The sequence below is a fragment of the Nipponia nippon genome, unplaced genomic scaffold (genome assembly GCF_047370975.1).
Source record: "Nipponia nippon isolate SJK-2023a ecotype South Korea unplaced genomic scaffold, ASM4737097v1 scaffold_4, whole genome shotgun sequence".
Classification (NCBI taxonomy): Eukaryota; Metazoa; Chordata; class Aves; order Pelecaniformes; family Threskiornithidae; genus Nipponia; species Nipponia nippon.
This window is the reverse complement of record NW_028262358.1, coordinates 24035300-24055610: the sequence shown is the minus strand read 5'-3', so window position 1 is coordinate 24055610 and position 20311 is coordinate 24035300. Positions and strand designations below refer to the sequence as shown.

General features: G+C 38.3%; 1 protein-coding gene across 4 annotated transcripts in view; it reads left to right on the top strand.

Annotated features, from left to right (window-relative positions):
- The window catches only part of KCNK2 (potassium two pore domain channel subfamily K member 2), a 132169-nt gene that overhangs the window by 53698 nt on the left and 58160 nt on the right, over positions 1–20311 (top strand). For all 4 annotated transcript variants that reach the window (XR_015708829.1, XR_015708831.1, XR_015708830.1 and 1 more), the window contains one exon: positions 13268–13385. Coding sequence is in view for 1 of the 4 variants with exons in the window: in XM_087776974.1 (XP_087633100.1) it covers positions 13268–13385 (118 nt within the window). In the remaining 3 variants the exon portion in view is untranslated. The remainder of the gene's footprint in view (positions 1–13267; positions 13386–20311) is intronic.

Below are 20311 nucleotides of genomic sequence, written 5' to 3'. Positions count from 1 at the left end.
AGGTCTGTCAATATTTGAAATGCCTAATTCTGAGGAAGAAAATACACCATCCGTTGCCTTAAAGGACTTCTCATTTACCGTGATTGTATCGAGCTAGCTTTCCTTCCAGCTGTATGTTTCTTTTTATTGATCTTGTTTTAAGTAGAGGAAAGTACGACGGACTTGCTATTTTGATCTTAAATCTCAATTTTCTCTGCTTCTTAAAGGCACATCCACAACTGATGTACATCAATGTGTTCCTGCTAACGTGACTTTACCCTTGCAGGTCACCCGTCTCAGAACCATAGGAAATATTTATTTGCACTAGCACAGAACTATATCCAGAGCCTTAGGAGGCCCTCTCCGACTTAAATCCCATGTTCCCATGGAATATCCAGTGGCACTGCAGGGAACAGCAAGGGGCTGCCAAATAATGGCAGTTCTGGGGATGAGACCATGAAACGGGAGGCTGGAGTGAACAGCCAAGAGTTGGCAAGGATTGACCCCTTCATTAACCGTGGGGCTACCTGGGTCTGCAGAGCCTGAGATGGGACACCGGAGAGCAGGAGAGGTGGTGGGCATCCAGACCCTGGCTAGCATGAGCTCTGGAGCATGCCAGTTGCGCGGGCAGCAAAGCTTTCTGGAGGTGGTTTTTGACAGCAGATCTGGCTGGGAGTTTAGAAGTTGATTTTACCTCTCTAGACCAATCGGCCTTGAACATCAGCATGGAGACCTGTTTTTTGCAGTTTTAAACGCAGAGGTTTAATGGACCGAGTTATTTTTATGGCACGCTACTTCTGAATTTTAAAGGCAAACTGGGAAAATGTCTTGTATTTTGTGATTTCTCCCCTGCCTTGTTGCTAAAATGTGTTCCAAAACTGCCACCCTTTTAGTGACTGTCAGGCAATTCCTATCTCCATGTGTCCTGACTAGGCATGTCTGAGGAGGTGCTGTCAACACGAATTTCAATGCTGTGTAGTAACTATGTTTCAGTGGTTTTACCAGCAGAATGTGAGATAATCTTTCAGAGAAATATACACACACATTTTGATTAAAACAATCTCTTGCAGGTAGTATAAATATCCCCATATGAAATTTTTAGGTCAGATCCTGTACTTGTGAAGATAAAAATAGAAATTTTGAAGCAATATTGTCTTACATCATCTATGAGATGGTCCTTAAGGCAAAAGCTGTTGAAATTTGCTCTGGAGTACTTAGATATTTTAGCATTTATGATTCCCTACCCAGAAGCATAGATCGGTAATAAAAAACCACTTCATCAGCATTCAATGCCCATTTGATGTTCTGTGTAAAATAAATGACAGTTTCGGTGCAATGATCAGAGCACAGATACCCGTATCAGCATTAGCTCCCATCTTCGCTAGCGATCGTGGCGTGACCAGAAGGACACAGGCTTGTGAAGCACGGCGGGGAGCGACACAGTCTCCCACAGCACGTGGATGAGAGATGGTTGTGGGAAGAGTTTGCTCTGCTCATTGTTGGATTAAATGGAAAACCTAATTTCTCCTTGTTCCCTTCCACTTCTCTGCGAAAAAGGAACACCACAACATGGAGGTAGGAAATGTGCTGTTATGCTCCTTTTATAGGAGAAGAGCTGAGGCATAGGGAGCCTGGTCCTACAAGTGCATTTGGATGCCTTTCTTTACACAGAATAAGTGATAACAAATTACTTCAAGCTATTTAAGGGCCAGGAATTAAGTGGCTTGCCCAAAGTTAAATAGGAAATCAGTGGTAAAGCAGAGTCCCAAATCCATTTCTCCAAGTCTAGGCTGCTACCCAAACCATAGGGTTATATTTCTTTCCTACTTACCACTTTGTCATACAAGCTAAATTACTGGAATACATTTGGGCTCTCTGGGTTTATGTCTGATTGCTATTGCAATATAATGCAGTGTTTCTTCAGTTTTCGTTGGATGTCTGTATAAATAAAAATAAATAGTGCGTGTGAAGAAAAAGTAAATTATATATAAGAATTCACCGAAAGCTATACAACTGAAAATTAATATGTACTAGTGTAGTAGGAAGCTGGAATGATTAGTGTGTGTGAAGAAAATTACAGAGCTTATAGACTGTAATGTCTTCTTTAATCAAGTATTTACCTTGAGTCAAACTATAATGAAATTCATTATAAACTTTTCCTTTTGAACTTAGTGTTCTGGAATTCCAGAAGCTGGTTTGGCTCTGGTTCGTGCTAGTCATTGCTCAAGGTGCTTATCATGCCAGGCTCTTTCAATCTTCACAACTTCTGAGCTGCCGTTTAATCTTTACTCTGAAGCAGGCTTGACTATTCCAAGCCTGCTAACTGACAGTGTGGTGTGCAGTGGGTAAGTCAGGTGAGCAAATTAGGGAGAGTAGTTTGAGAGCACAAAATTAGCGAAAAAAAATTGTACAAGTGGAATGAAAATCCAGTTCATTAGCACCCAGGGGCCAGCTAGTTTCCATCACCTTTGCTAAAGTCTTCCCTTTGCCACAGAGCTTATTACAATACAGAGTTGTGTGCTTCTATAAATACACACAGGATAGGGAATTTTCCCTTCCTGTCTTCTGCATCCTTGTTTTATCTCACCAATCACCCAAAACCTTCCTGGCACAACAGTATATACTGTTGCCAACTTTTCAGCACACACGGCTTTAGTCCCTAGGTTTCACATTCCTGAAACGATGTGTTTTCACATTGATTGTGTGGCTCCTCTGGGTGTACTCAGTGAGAATTATATTTTTATAGACTTTGTATATTTTCTATAAATGTGAAACATGCAGCAATGGAGAGCTGCTATGCAGCACAGAAAATGCACAAAGTTAATGAAATAGAGTGCTCTGATGATGACAGCCAAGTAGCCTCAGCTGCCTCAGAAAAATGACCGGGGTTTTCCTCATAACTTTTGAGCCCAGTCCAGCAGCATTGTTTGTGTGTTGACAAAGAGGTGGTCTTCATGACCTTCTCCGTCTCTGGCTTCCATGGTCCAGTGTTGCCAATCTCTTTCGGTCTAAACTACTTCAATTACTTGTTGCCTCACTGTAGTAAAATACACCTCCAATGAACAACAGCAATGTATGACCCTGAGACTTGCTTCCAGGTACATAACTTTTTGGTATTTCATGAGCACTTTTATTTAATACCATACTTAAAATGTGCAAAAGTCACGCAGAGCATATCTGTACACCCAAGAGGCCATTTTTTCCAGGCAATTTCAACTCCTTTTGCTGTAGCCTGAAGCCAGTATTAACAACAATATTAAGTGGATCACTGCATGCTGTACACAAGAGCGCTGAGGTGGGCAGTGCACAGCAATCAGTGGTGTTATATCTAAATCTAGAACTACAGAAATATCCCAGGAGGGAAGCTTGGGAATGTACCAGGACTAGCTTGGTGAATCTCATCAGGATACAACAGACCAGCAAGCTGTGCATGGTCTTGATGTCAAACTTCGGGTTTTAAAGTTTCAGTTGGAAGGTCTTGAAAGGATTTCAGTTATTAACAGATGAGAGAGCATTCGTTTGGTGAAGGTTATATATAATATCTAAATCATTATAAAGCTGTAGAAAGGGATGCGGCCAGACACTTTGCTACTATTCCTTCTTTTGGAAGAAGAACTCTTGACAACTCATCATGGATGGTGTTTTGGTTTCTCTGTCCATGCCTGCTTTCAGCTTGGCCCTGCCATGCAATGCAAAGTAATTGCCAGGTGACAGAATAAAAATGTAAATGTAGTTCAGACTGTGTGGATTTTATGTATATGTGACAAACTATATAAAACCAATCTTCATTGACACTAGGGATTTTTTACATCTTGCATGGAACAGGTTTCTTCCCCACCATTGAGCTTTTTGTGGGCAGAAGCTGATAGAAACCTGGGACTAATCCAGCTATAAACACACAAATAACAATAAGCATTAAAGAATGAAAAAAATTCTCTGGTTAGAGAACATGTATCTCTAATTATTTCAATCTAGTTGTAGTTCTCTTTTAGTGTGTTGACTGTTCCCTATTGTAAGCTTGCCGCTAAACATTTGAAAATGTTGGAGACAGTTTCCAAACTCAGATGCACAAAGCGTACTGCGAAGTACCGAGAAAATTGTTCTTCTGTATTTATGCACCTGTGCATGGTAGCAAATTTAAAGACACCTTAGGTTACATTGCTGATGTTCAGCTTGCATGCATGTCCTCCTGCAGTGCTGCACAGCCATCAAATACATGCGTATACCTTCATGACACCTCTTGGGGTTAAGAGTTTGTCTCTGGGTGAGACTGACTGAATATGATATCCAACAACTTTGCAAAATAGTCTTTGTTGTGGTTTCATACACCTCATTCCTCTACAGGGGGGAAATGAATTTGCTTTCCGCCCCCCAGAACTCATGTTGTTCCTGGGAGGTAAGGATGTGACCAGTATTGTGCGTGGTGGGATGTCGTGGCAGTGAGAGACAGATACTTGTCCCCCTGCCAAAGGGAAAGCTGATTAAGAAAAAGAAAAGAGTTTTTTATGTAAATATCACCTAATTATGTATTGCTCAGCAGTTATTTGTTTTAGTGTTGACCTTTATAAACCAAAATGGAAAAAAAAAAATCCTTTTAATCTCCAAGCATCAAGTTGTTTAATGTATTATTTTTACATACAAAAATTTATAATTTTTGCATACAAAAATTGGAAATAAGATAAATTTCAGTTATATTATTTTAAATATCCAGAGTGTCCCAGCAAGCTGGTGTGAATTATCTCAGTTATCTTCGTGAGTTAATTCTGTAACTTAATAAGGAGTTTTCAAGTAAAGGTACACAGAAACTTAAGTTAATAACAGAACATACATACCTCATTTCTGGTTTCTTTAGCAGAAACATCCTTCAAATATATTTATTTTGAAAACCCTAACAAGTGGAAAAAATAATATCACACTAAACAGCACAATCTTTTAATGTGTTCCAAGTGGTAATTTTTGTCTTATAAAGCCTTCATTTTGAAATCTGAACAAGTTTTCAGGGTGCTGCACCAAGCTGTCTCAGCAATAAAGGACTCTACAAGAGTTTTATGTCCAGCCCCTTTCAGGGTATGTGGATTCTTCTGAAAACTGAATGCCCACGAAAATGTGCTTGCATTTAAAACAAAAAAAAAGAATTAATGAACTGTCAGGATTAGCTGAATTGACCTTGATCCCACAAGTGGATCTCCTTGGGTTCTACGTGGGCTTGTGGTTAACAAGAGAACAGCTCTTGGTGCTGGCGTCCACAGTCATGTCCACAGTCATGTCCCGTGCCTGTTTTCCTTTTACATTTGCATCAGCTGCATTCTCCCTTTTCATTCCATTCATCTCTTAGACTGTGAATGAGACCAAAATGTGTTTTCTTTTTATCTCCCTTGAGGAAAAATGTGTTTTTTTCTTTTATCTCTCTTGAGGAAAGCCTGACACAGTTATGAATGACATGGGAGCAGTGTTTCTTTCATCAAATTGGCATCACCAGAATGGCATCATGGCTTCTTATGTGATTAATTTCTTGTAAAAATGTTTTATTTTAAAGTATGTGTTTTCTGTGGCTTCATTTTTATAGTTCAAGGTAGCTAGCTACGTTAAGTTGCACCTCCACCAGTAGCTGATTTTGTGTCTTTTTCATAGGGTTTTTTACAACTTGCATTGTAGCCCCAAGAAACTAATTTTGCTGCTTCCTCAGGAATATGTTGTTTTATTTCAGCCAGATAAACTCCTTGAGCTGCAACCTGTCCGATTATGTAGAAAACTTAAAATAAAGAAGTGTAAATCCTTCTTTCTCTCCCAGAGATCAGAAGGTATTTGAGCTTTCTGTATCATTTTTGGAGATAATAAATCACAGAGATGCAAAGACCTTGTTTTCAGACAAATCTGAAATTTATTTAGATAAATTTAAAATTTATTAGCTAAGCCTATTAAGCTTGAATCAAATTTTATTCATTCTTTGAATCACAACATTTATAGACATTCTCAGTCCTGTGAGCTGTAGCTTATGGGTCCTCTAAGCAGGAACTTTTTGATGGAGTTTGAATGTACCGGTTTAAACCCTAAATATTCTTAGTCTCTCCCTTTTGCAGTTCCTTCCAGCCTTTCCAAAAGGAATCAGGAACTATCCCATGTCTGGATCCTAACCTGGAAGCAGCAGGTGGTTATGCTTTGTAAATCTTAAAGGCTTGAAAAGATTGATAGACCAGCATAAAAGAAATTGATGCTGCAGCACATTTTATATATTTATTTACCATCGCATCACTTTTTTAATGTACTGTCTGCATGTCAGACATGAAGCTTGTGACAAATTGCAAATACCAGTAGCAGAGCTGCCTGTTGGTGTTTTCAAAGCAACATGAAATGAATGACTCTTAAAATAGTTAAAACATGAAGTGCAGGAACTGTAGTTTGTGTTGTTTGTCTGTCCTTAGTAAGGTGTCTGCCTGTCAAAGCACTTGAGCTTATGTATTCTTAACTTTAAGTATACAAGTAGTCCTAACTGGTACAGTAAGGTCGTGTTTCTCTTTTCCTCTCGCCGAGTCTGTAAGTCTAGTTTTTACCACAGTATTTGCCTTCTGCTTCTCTCTTGTCAGAAATGAACGTTCAGATGCTTTTGTCTCCTTCCACAGTAAAGCCCCCCAAATTCTACCTGTATCCCCAGATCAGGGGAATACTTATTAAATAAAAGATCTCTGTGAAAGACCTTCAGTCATAACCTTACCCAGACCTGTCCTCCACACAGATAACCACCTGCTGTGGTCAAGTCTGGATGGGCTGCAGAAGCCCCTGAGTTGTGTGCACTCCTTGCTTAGGGTTGCTCTGTCCTCCTACAGCCAGATCCCCTCTTCTGGCCCTGCACTTAGCTCCTGGAGGGAGGGAATTTGTTGCCAAACTTTCTGTTTCCTGGGAGCGTTCCCTTCAGTGACAGGACAACTCCCTTTTCTGTAGTTATTTTCTACGTGGCGGTTAAACAAAAAGGAATTTTTTTAAGCACACAGTCTGTATCTTTCATGAGCATTAGAGCAATACAGAATTTTGGGAGAATAATAAATAAATTCTAACAACTGCCCTTGTCACTTCTTCCTTTGTAACTTTTTTGCTGCTTCTGGTGTTGGGGCTCTTAAAGGTTACATTTACTTGATGAACAGTTTTATAGGACCTAGAACCTAGCTAGCTTGAATGCATCTGAATGACAGCTTTTGTTTTAGAAAGGGTGGCAGATATGACTCATTAGTAAGTCAGTTTTGCTGAGCAGCTGTCTGCATAATTCTTCCCGTCTTTAATCTCAAGAAGCAAAGAAAAGCCCTCTTCCCGAAAGTGTATGTATACATACATATATATATGCATGCACACACACAAAATCTATATACATAGTCTGTTCGTAATGCATATTTAGAAATAGAAATGTGTTTCTATACATTTTTAGTTCAAGTAGATTGTGAACATCACAGGGTGAAAAGAGTTCTTCAGTTCTTCAACGTGTTGGGTACTAGTCTCCAGTGCAGATTAGAGTCATGTGCTACACAAACTAAAAGGAAAAACATGGAGTCACAGAATACAAACATCATTGCAATCTCTTTCAACAGCAAGGCTCAAAAGCATGTGCTTTTAGAGGCTGGAGAGTTGTTTGCTAAGTGTTAAAAGCATCCTAGCGTGCCTCTGAACAAAGAACTAGGATTTCCATTCTTTGTAAACCAAAGCTGAAATAAAAACGCAGGACTCATGCAGTAGCTGGGCCATATGAGATTTATCGTTACACTGGAGAGTGAGAGAGTGCTCTTGTCAAATGGCAGCAGGACAGCAAAGGAAGAAATCCAGGCTGAGAAATGAGTTTCCAGAAACTTTGAGGCATAACTGACTTTTTGACATTGCTTGTTAAATGATTGCCAGGAAGCACACGCTAACTCTTGACAAGCTGGGTAAGGAAAGACTGAATGCTCTGTATTTTATCAGAAGCATAATTTAAGGTGCTTCTATTTTAATCTTTGGATAGAAAAGCTGAGAGTAATGAAGTGTTGTGTTACATCATTTCATAAAAGTGAAGTGACTGGAAGATGGTACAAAAGCATGTATTAAGAGCCGGGTGTGGAACAAGGAGAGGACTGTTAGGGTGACTGGCTTGACACATAGGCATTTCTGCCCGATCCCTGTATGAGACTGGCAGACTACCAGAGGCTAGCCTTCTCAGTTTATAACCTCTCTGTATTGCTCCTGTGGTTCTGCAGACCCCTGCTTACTGAATGTAGCTCTACTGCCAACAGGCTGGCTTTTGTCAGTCATCTCCATTGACTCCTTGCAGGGTCAGAGGACCAGAGGCTGAAATCCCTGACCTAGGAGAATTGTCTTCTGTTTCACAGAATGACTGTACTGTTTGAAAGGCTGTTTCATCTCTCATTTTGACAGAAAAAAGTCACAAAATTCAGTGTCTTAATCTGCAAGGGTAGCTCAGCATGGCCTCTACGGACAGATATTTGTGTGAATGCAGGGATGTGATAATACACGATGTATTGACCAGGAAGTGTTTCTAAATTATATAGGAAATGAAAACTGACATTCAATTAAAATGAGGTTTTATATTGTCCCTCTCCTTTTCCCAGTGATTCCCAGATTTCAAGCAAAAAAGTACAGCCTGAATGCAATGCTTATGTGTCTGTGGAGCCCAGGTCCTGTTTTTGAAAGTAAGGCAGGTCATACTTGGCCTATCCACTCTGGGCTCAAGCGTCTCTGCCTTTTTTCTCTGATGCTCTACTAAAGCTTATTCCCGGATACGAGTGTAAAGCCAGGTAGTTTGGATGTAGTACAAGTTAGGACTTGTACTCAGACACAACTCATGCCTATCCTAAGATACAGTACAGAGCTAGCCTAAGAATCCACGTAACTTAAAAAAATGGGAATTGAGTTCCTAAAATTTTTAGATATTTGAAAATTTTGTCTCAGTTCTTCTTACTATCAAAAAAGCCCACATTTTCACCATTATAATGACGATTAAAGAAGAGCAAATGGTGAAAAACCTATTACTTTTACTGTAACCATATAATATTATTCTTAAAATCATTGCACATAGAGGCCTTGATTGGGTGCCAGGTGCTGGGTGACCCCTCCTCTGCTCAGTCCTCAGCTGTCTCATATGAAACAACTAGTAGACAAATGCTCTGGAAGAAGGTAAGGCAAGTGAAATAATCTACACAGTTTAAGAATTGAAACTGTCCGCATCCCTATTGTAATGCTGACTGGTTCTGTAGTGCTGAAGTGAAACTGGTTTTTAAGTCAGAATTTAGTTCGTATGTGGAATAAAAATAAGAAAAACTAGAAAAATCGCCACTGAGGCAGTCAGTAAACTTTAATACTGTAAAGTAATTTTTTAAAAGTCAAGAAAAGAAAGAAAAGGGTACTCAGGCACTGGAACAGGCTGCCCAGGGAAGTGGTTGAGTCCCCATCCCTGGAGGTATTTAAAAGACGTGCAGATGTGCTGCTTAGGGACATGGTTTTGTGGTGGACTTGGCAATGCTAGGTTAACGGTTGGACTCGATGATCTTAAAGGTCTTTTCCAACATAAACGATTCTATGATTCTAAATTCCTATGATCACACACAGTGTTTACAGGCTACAACATATGATAAATGTACAGATTATGTAGAGTTTTCATGATCCTAAGTGTTTCGAGATTCAAAATGCACTGAGTTACTATTGCTATTGCATGACATGCCAAACTTGTGACGAATGAAGTGGTTGTGTTTGCTCTAGTAGTAAGGCACCAGTCAAGAAAAAAGGCTGCAGACCAAGAATAAAGTGGCAGAGGAAAGTGCATCTGACAGCACTGACAATGAATAGCATGCTATTTGAGCACAGAGGGCGAGATCCTGGCCCGTAGTGATGTTAGTGGAAACCAGCTGCATGAGCCTGAGTTTTTATTCCAGGCTAAGGAAATGTTTATATCCAATATTCCAGTTAAGTTTGTGCAGTGGACGTAGTCAGAAAGAAGATGCTACCCTGAAATTAGTGCCTTGAAATGTACGTATGTTAGGAGTTACTTTATATATTATTTTCTTTTAGAATTATGCTTGGGAATAGTCTTAGATGAGGATCTGCTCATAGGCACTGACCAAACTAAGAAGAAAAGATGTCCTCTGATCCAAAGAACTGAAAATGCAGTTACACCTCCCGAAAAGTCTGTAGGCAACATTGAAAGACTTTATGAGATAGTAGTATTGATCTCAGCAAAGCAGCAACCTTACTTAACTGCTATCCTTGTTAGTAAGGAAGACTCTTACAGAAGTCTCTGAAGGAATATAATGCAGCAGCTTTCTTAGTATTTAAGGCTGGCTCCTCCCAAACATGGGAACAGTGCAGGAGAAAGCATAATAGTGCGTGTTTGGAAACTTAATAACCCGGTGATGGCCATCATCTGGCCCTTTATGACTAAAACTATGTTTAAAACAATAAGTTAAATCAGTAAAGGTACAAAGAAAGTCAATGAGAAATACTGGCAATAAATAATTACTTCCATACAAGATTCAACAGATTTATTTAAATAGGTAAATATTTAATAAGAAAGAGTCTTTAATTTGGAAAAAAGAGGCAGCTGATGGGTCTACAAGATCATTAATTTCTTGAAGGAGACAAATGGGAAGTTGGTATTCAAGTGTTTCTCATAACATAAGAACTTATAAAATTACTTTGAAGCATATAAAAATCTCAAAACGGAAATGCTTTTTAAATGATCCACAAGTAAATTGCAGAACTTACTGCCACAGAATGACTTGGTTCCCAAAATACAAGTGAGCTCCAAAAGTAGTTAGATAAATTGATGGTAAAATGATCACCAAAACCAATCTGAACACCACGATACAGATGCAGCCTCCCACTCAGAAAGTCCCTAAAACTGTGCTTCGTCAGAAGCTAGGAGGATGTATGAAGAGAAAGCATCACTTGCGTGCTCGCCCTGATTCTTTTCCTAATCAGCAGTTGGCTAAAATCAGAGACATAACAGCTGCTCATTGTCTTTTGTAGCCATCTGTTGTGTTTTGTTAAGTCTGACCCAATGGAGTGGTTTTGGGTTAAGTTGTATCCTTTTTCCTGGGAGTCTGTAGGTACAGTGTAGTGCAGTTAGGGAATGCACAGCTGTAATGGATCTTCAAGCAGTTTAGATTGGCACGCCTTTCATATAAAAGACGTTGAGGTAGTATGGCTTCCAAAATGTGTAGTGATGATATAAAGCGCTAAAAACATTTTACATCTGGATCTGTATAAAACTTGGTCTTGCTAGACTGCCTAAACAGGTGTGTTGCTCTGGGTAGTGCATTCATCCAGTACAATAAACTGTAATAAAACATGAGCGGCCCCATAAAATTATATTGATCCAGTGCTTTACCATATGATGTCCTCACTGGAGAGCATGTTCCCATTTGCAGGTACAAGGCCTTGTGATGAAAGTTCTTAGTCCATTGAAATGAAACAGTACTCAAAATGTATTGAGTAGGCTTTATAATGCAGCACACTGGGGTTTATATGTCAAAGGAATACCTGTATTGCTTAAATTATAAAGTCAATACAAGGGATGGTTTTCACATGCTGCTTAGTCTGATGAGTCCCTTCCAACAGTAATGTAAACACCTGGCAGTATCAGTGCTGCTGTATTTACTGTTGCCGACTTGTATGCGATATACAAACGTAGAAGCAGCTTTATTCTTCCAACCCAAAGGAAAATGACGCTCTCTTGCCCTTCCCTTTCCCCATCCTTTCTCCTTCCTCAGCAGGATTGAAAATGCCACATCTTTTATGTCTGCATTTTTTTTTTTTTAAAGTTAAAATGAAAACAGTTGAAGGTATAGAAGATAAAACAGTGTAAAGTCTATGTAAAGATACCCCAGCTGGCTTTCTGTTGACAACCCTGGATGCTGAAAATGGCTTAGGTGTGGCAACAAGATCCCTGTGGCTGTGGAGATGCAGCTGTGGACTTTAAAATGGCTACTTTGTGCATCTGAGCTTTGAAAATGGCAAACTGGGAATGGTGGATTTATGTTAAGATCCCGTCATGAAAAATGGATGGCCTAGTTAATCCAGTGCTGGTATTTTGTAATTTCTGACCAGATTGACTGAATTCCATGAGCACTGTTTAGAAACAAAAATGTTTTCATTTGCAAATTATCAATGTATTTTGGAATTGAAAAAATTATTGCTACTGCACAACACTGTCCCTCTGCAACAGCCTCCCCACACGGAAAACCATTCTGGTCTGCCCTGTTGCTGAATATCTTTATGAGCATAATCATTGTTGAACAACTCGCCAAGCAGAAGCTATTAGTTAGCTAAAATGTTAAAATGTTTTAGCTTTGCAGTATTGCTTCCTGTGTTCTTTTGTTGAACACCAATTATTATTATTACAAGGATCATGATTATGAAATAAGTCCTGTTTTAAAGTTTCAGAATGAATGTAAGTTGTTACATTCCTTAAAATATTTATTGCAAGTTTAAAAATACTTTTTCTTGATGTGTACTGTTTAACTCAAATGCTGGTATATATCTGCAATACAGATATAACAGGAATACTTTTTGTGATAAGAATTTACAGTAGGGGACACTGCTGAAATAGGAAATGTTTCATATTTCTCGAGATTATGAAAATGTCACTAGTGGCAAGCTTGTTCATTTTAGCTGCTAGAACTGAATTTTTCAAGAGCGACATTTATGAAGTATATAGTTGTATAAACTTAGAGATACATGTTTGATATTTGACTGAATTTTTTATTAATATAGTGAAGGTTTTATAACCATAAATGTAATTGTTAATCTTTAATTATGGAATTATCTGTTCTACAAAAGTGTTTTAATTAATTGTAGTTCATTTGATCCAAAACAATGCATGCGCATATTTTCTTGGGGTTTTAAAATGACTGTTTTAAGAAGAACATTTGCTTGCCTAGCTCAATAGAGGAATATTTTGGGAAACTCTCATTGTAAATCTTTGTCTAATGCATATTTTTCTTCACCAAATAGTTGCAACAGTAAAAATAATTGTGTTTGCCATCTAGCTAAGGTGATGCTGTTACTGATATTGTAGATTTTGCATTCTCCTTAATGGCCTGGAGTTTACAGCTCTGCTGCATGCTGAAGTGCTTGGGGTGTCTGCTGACAATTAAATTGTAGCCTGACTGAATGTTAAAACTCGAGCAGAGCAACACTGACCCTTTTCTGGTTTATTGCTTGGATTAAATAAGTGATTTAATCTATTTACTGTGTAATGTATATTAATATCATTGTTTCATGAATATTGACAAAAATCTTTTTAAACTTGCAGCAAGTAGTGGCAGCAATAAATGCAGGAATCATACCTTTAGGAAACACATCTACTCAGATCAGTCACTGGGACTTGGGAAGTTCCTTCTTCTTTGCTGGCACTGTTATAACCACCATAGGTAGGACACAGCTTATTATCTTTTCATAGTAAATGAGCTGAAATTCTTTTGATTTCCGGTGTGTACATATATTTGTTAATGGTAAATCTTCCAAATCTTCTGGTTCAAAGTAGAGAATTACTTTTTAGCTGCAGGGGCAGAAATTATAGCTGTCTGTAAGGATCGCTAGCTGAGTAAATGATTCTTCTGTAGAAGAAAAATGTTGCTGTATATTTCTGTGAGGTGACTAGAAGTGGTTGTGGAAACATTTTCTGGGGGGAATTTGGTCAACTGTGTAATCACAAGTGTTAAATAGGGCATGATTTAAAGCACATGTGCATTAAACCCTGACTGAGATGTATGGGATTTCAAGTCTGTATAATCTGTATAATTCTGTATTGTTGTTTTCTCTAAATTCAGAAAAAGATGAGAAAATGGTAAAGATTCAGTTCAGCTTAATTTAATCAGTTATGAGTGTTGTATTGATAGGCAGATTTACATTCGAAGACTTACTTTGAGGCTTCTGTTGCATTCAGAAGTCCCAGGCTGTAGGGTGATATACCCGTGCTCGCAAGCCCAGGGAGTTTTCTGGATCCTTTCTGCATTTGAGAGCCCCCGTCCCTCTAAGCAGGTGTGAATAGGAGCAGCGTTTGATCTTTCAGTTTCTTCCCTTTGACTGCAATGTAGTGCACATGGTATACAGTTCGAGGATGCAGTGTAGCTAACAGATCATCGAAGGGGCATCCACAAAGGTGGCTGGAAATTTGAAGAAGAAATCAAATGAAAAAAATTTAAGACCTACATTATGACAGTAATGTATATGGAACTGTAGCACTGTTAGAGTAATTATCCCTACGTAATATTTATATGCATGTTGTGATGGAAGGGGATGTTATTTTCAAGTGTTTTATGTACCTTTGTTCTCTCTCTATGTAGAATTGCATGAATACTGTATTTTTTGTGTGTTTGAGTGTATACATGTCTCTATATACGTATAAGTATTATGTCTATGTGTAATATTTTTTAACATCTAGAATAACTGAAACACAGGTTTAGTGAAAACAGAGTGAAACTTTTACCTCCCTGAGGTTAGTAACAAACTTAATGATTTTATAGTAGTAGGTCCACAAGGTAATAAAAAAACAAGTATTGAAAAATGTAATATTAACAGATTATAACCAAGAAAAGTGAGAACCTTGAAAGGATAACTTTATGATCAGTCCTATGTTATCCTCTTCTGACAGCACAAAACTTCATGTCATAAGTAAGTATCCATGGTCCTGCAGAAAGTGCTTAGTATTTGTTTCAGTTCTGAGGAAGGATAAAAGTTAACATATGAAAAGTGTTCAAGGAATTAAATGATTCAAAAATTATTTTAAAGCAGTGGAACATTTTGTTTCACTATTTTGTTGCTAAGTAAAACTAAGGCTTTTCTAAATAAAAATGTTTCCTGATTTAATTTATTCAACGAACCATGCGTGAGTCCTGCTTAGAGGAGAGAGGGATCTGCAAAGGCATCCAGGCCACAAATCCGCTGTCCCCAAGAGGCAAGATAACCCAATAGGAAATACATTTGAAAATTAATATTTCAGGTCATTTCTGCAAACCAGAGTCATCAGAATCAGGTATGATGGGGCAACTGTAAATATTTATTTCAGGTTTTGTGATAGAAAACTAAGAAAATCTAGGGGAAAAAATATTCCATAAAACATTTTGGCTTTGGAGTAACTGTCTTTTTCATCAGAGGCCCTTTCTGATGGGAAGCTCCCAGTCAGTTGCAGTTTTGAGTTTTGTTTCTTCGGACCTGAGGACAGCATGCTTACATGAAAGCCGTAGTGTGGTTGGCGTTGTCTTACTGCTGTGAACCACCTTCCCGATGGTTCACAGGGCTTGCAGTGTGACAGCAGGCGGAGCTGTCATGAAAAGTCCTTGGAATTGTGACTTTCCTGGGAAAATGGTGACAAGAGCAAAAGTTGGGTGTGCTTTCCCTTATTTCTTATATTATTACGTGCCATCAAGTGATTTTGTGTTCAGAGCAGTATCTTTTCATATATGAGCAACCTTCTGAAAATGAAGGCATTCCTTCCAATTAGGGGGCATATGGTTATCATGTAACTTGATATTTTAATTTCTCAGGAGACTAAAGATGTGGTTTATGAGCATCTCCAGAGAGTTGCCATAGATTTCAGCCAAACACTATAGATATTCTCTGTGGACAAAGACAGGACCTTAGAGAATCATAAAACAACTTTGCAGAAATAATTTTTAAAAATTATTTTATAAATATGAATAAAATTTATAAATATTATGTCCTTTAGACTGTATACCTTAAGAAGTACTTGAATAGAAGAAAAAAGGATTCCTACCATTTAGAGAAAATGATAGCTTTCCAGTGTTGCAGCAGATTCTCTAGCTTTCCAAACCTCTTATTACTATAATTTTACCTTATCATTTAGCCCACACTCCTCCTGGTGATACCTCAGAATCTAAGAAATTCAAATGGAACCAAGAGTTTATTTATGGATAGTGTTTCCCAGACCTTTCTTGAACGACATTAGCACTTGCATCCCACAAGTGTTTGGTTCCTGGGGAGAGGGGATAATAAATAAAGACTTTAGCATTTCCCTAAGCAATAAGTCATTGTTTTACAGTTACTGTTATTATTGTATCACAGTAGTGATGAACATTTAAGTGAAAAGTATTGACCGTGTATTTTGGTGGCTATTGGCAGCAGTCCAGAACCATCTGTAGTTTCTTACTCTTCTGGGTCTCCTGGAGGCTGCTGAAAGGCTCTGTGATGGGGACATGTAAATCTATTGAGCTTCAAAGCCAGCTAACAAAAGCAGAGGTAACATTAGAGAAAGCATGGCTTGATGTTTATTTAACAAGATTTTTTATTCTCTTACAATCTCTCATGTCATCCAATAAATGTTACAATGAATATTATAAAATTAATAAACTCAGTTTTAATAGAACATAATCTGTTATACTGCTACTAGATCTTTCCTAAGAAGTGGATTTAGTTGAGAGGTCAGGGTCAAACAATTTCACAAGACTTTATTTAGAAAAGATCCTTTGTAGTTTTTTTTTCCTGTGTCTGAGTGGGTTGGTTTTGGCTTTGCATTTACTACTGTGCAACAGCATAAAACTTGTTTCAGGAAGGGACCTAACTGGTTATAGGTTTGGCTTGCTTAGTTAGGTGTTCTCACTTGTGGATATGTTTCTAGAACAAATACGCCTTGTCTCGACAAAGAAATGTGAAACTACGTGATTACTTTGTGTGTATGGAGCAGTTTCAGACAGTCCCTAAGAGGGAAAAGGGTAACGGGGAAATGGGAATGCAAAAATTGTCTACGAAAAATATTGTTGCATTGTGCCCTGGGATACTGTACATGCTGCAAAGCACAATGGTTACTCTATTTTTCTACCTGAAAATGTCATTATCTAGTCAGTCCTGTTCTAAAACCACATGTCCAAAGAAAAGGAAAAAGGGAGTTGAGAAGAAAAGCAAGAAAAAATGGTAACTCAATCATAAAACTGGAGATGGTGCTGAGGAAGAGGTGAAAATAATCTTTATGTGACCTCTTCTTATTCTGAGAGCTGATTGTTGGTGCTGCGTGTGTTTTTTTATCCTCTAGATCATTTCTTCAACAGGTAGCCTAACTCAGAAATGGGCATACAGACACAGCCTGTGCACATCCCGCTTCCCCCCAAACAACTTAAATTTTAGGGCCCAAGAAAATTTTATATTGGCAGCAGGGTAGGGAAGGAAACCTCTCTTACTGCAAGCTTGAGACCTGTATCTAGAAAAATGAAAAAACAAATTAGACATGCCAAGGCCTTGAGCTTAGCAGTTGTTTTCCCAAATGACTGCTGTCTCAGCACATAAAAAACGTAGTGTCAACCGTAATTTCAGAAACTGTATCATGAAAACATCTGCTAGACTCCTATGGATCTTCATCTAAAATAGCTGTATTATTTCTGCTGTTATTCCAGCCAGTCTATAATGACTTTTTCAAGCACTGCAAGTAGACATATAGTGGAAAGGGCACTCACTGAGACTCCTGGAAGATGGATTATCTTGAATAGCAGTTGCGAGCACGTTGGGAGTGCCAGCAACCTCACTGGTAGCTGTGGTTTGCTGGAGCACATCCTTTCAAACAGAGCCATGTCTATATGAGGGTGAGCTCACAGAGCTCCACTGATACCTTAGCACTCGAGGATACTTTGCAGCTATATTGATGTCCAAATCCAATAGTTGCTAATAACTGTGTCTGCAAATCAAAAAAGGAAGAACACATAATTTCTTTTTGTCTTTTCCACTTTTTTCCACCAGCCCTTGATTTTTGAATTCAAACTTCTTATATGCACTGGAAACTGAACCTCTTGAGCAGTTCACTCATGACTAAAGTCTTTAACTTAGCTTCATGCAGCTAGCAATGCTAATGCGGTTATGTTTTTTGGGTCCAGAAGCTTAGCAACTGTTATTAAAGAATGCAAAGGAATGTGAATCTTTTTTAAAAAAAGAAAAAGAAACAAACATTTATGTTTTAGGGAACAGTTGTGAATAGCAAGCAGCTAAGATTCTGAAAAAAGATGAATATTTTTCACTAGAAATCTGAACTTGATTTGTCACTTTTAGAGTGGCAATTAGTTATGTACCTTCAAATGCAATTTCACTGTAATGAATACTTCTTTCTGCCTTTTCCCACTGCCTGGACACAAGCTTTTCTTGTGAAGGCACGGTATTTTAAAACATCTTGTTACATTGCTTATTGATTTGAAACAATAATAAAATCGTGCTGCTAAATCTGTCCCTTCTGGCACCATTTCACTGCATTTTTGAAATACAAAGTAACAGAATAATGTGTTGATAACTAAAATATACAAAATATGTTTGATGTTATAAAAAGACAAATATTGTTGATAATCAAATGTGTTACCTATTATGTCAGATATTCATAAAGACAAAAAATTGCAAATGATGTTGAAAAAATTGTTCTTTTAGTTCAGAAAAGTAAGAAGCATAACATATTTATGTTAGAATGGTTTTCTTTTTTGTTTGTTTGTGCCACCAAAGAAGAAACAGAGCTATTGAGGATGAGCATAAAAATTTCATTTGAAAAGATCACTCCAATTTGCTTATCAGAATATAAATGCTGGGGTTTCTGTTTGTGTATTTGAAAGGGAAGAGAGAAGAAGCAAGCAAAAGAGTGTGAAGTGCAAATGCCGAGGTGATTGAGGAGGGGGTTGGTGAAAAACTCCTAAAAGTAAAAACCGTAAAATATATTTGCCTGAAAAATATTCTGATATGTGATTTTCTCCATCATATCACTATTCAAATCTGCATTTGGGACTATGACTTAAATGAACTTGACTATATGGTGGACATTGCAGTGTATGGCTTCAGAGGACCTGTTTCTTTCAAGGCTCCTCAACTTTTTAAATAATCTTCTTTGGTTCCCTTTCCAAAGCAACAGGTAAAGTTTCATTAAGGCAAGGTCATGGATCTTATCCTCCCCTAGGAGCCTGAATGCATGTGTCCAGATTTCATGTAGCTCCTAGCAGGGGTATGTGTGTGGGAAAGGTGAGTATAACCAGTTGATAAGACCAGTTGCAGAGCAATGCAGAAAAAAAGTGGTTAAGATTTATGGTCTGTGAAAATGTGATAGTGAGAGACATGCTAAAGGGGTCGCTGGGGAATGAGGTGGAAATGCTCTTTCTATCTCTTACTCTGCAGAGGACTCCACCGAAAACTCCTGCTGTCTTACCATGATTTCATATTGACTCTCAAAGTGTGTTAAATACGTATATCTCATCTGATAAAATGTCAACAGAAAGAACTATTTTATTTTAAAAAAATCCCCCGAGATCTCTTCAGAATTCAGTCTTTCCTCTAGGATAGCGTTGTGCTTACCTTCCCGTCCCCGTGCTGCTGTTCTTAATAGAAGATGTTAGAGCTAAAATAGCTTTTTAGTCTCTATTTGTATCATTCTAATTTATCTCCTTTGCTTCTTTTGTTGTTCCTGTGAAAAAGTGTCTGAATTTGACCCAGTTATTGGCTGTTGACAAATAGTGGTTCACTCGTGCTTTGGAGAGACCTGTTAGGATTTGGCAACAAAATTCTCCAAATATTTCATCTGAACTGAGCATACTCTCTCCCAGGACAGTAGTGACTAAACAAGATTTCCTCTGTAATTATTTCTCCCAGGAACAGTGAGTAGAGAGTGTATTACCACTATGCCCTCAATTTTTTCCTGCATTTGTTCAGGCGGCGAGAAAGAGGTCTTATCTGACTTGAATGCTGAGGAAATAACACTTGGACTGTACAAGCTTCAGGAGTAATAATTAGGATAAGACTACTGGGAGCTAGGGAACCTGGAACAGTGGTGGAGGAAGGACCATGGTGAAGAGCTGAAAGGAAATGATATTAGATGAAGAGCTCAGTTAGGGACATTGAGGGCTTGTATATCAGAAAAATTGAATTAAATTGAATGAGCAAATCAGAGAAAAGAAATTGAGCCTCACTGACCAAAACCACTGAGACTAAGAGAAGAAGAGGACCACTTTTGTTCCTGCACATGCTAGAATACTCAACAACCCTAAGGGTGGCTCTGAAATTGAAGAAGTGCAAGTTTATGGGATGATACACAGCTTTAATTACACAGAGAAGTGCTATTTTTTCTACCAGCCCCGTTTCAATACACAGGTAGCTGACATGCAGATATATGGTAAATTGCGAGCACTTGCATGTTCTGTGGGCCATATTCATAACAGAAAGGATCTGATATTTCTGGCGATATTGTTACTTTAAATTATTAGCTATGTTATAAAGGCTTTGGGGGGATGTAGCCTCTTAGTAGTGTGAATGTACAAGGGAGTTTTTGTTGACCTAGTAAGTTCTGAATTCTGGACAAGAAACTTGGCAGTGGATGGTATAAAGAGAT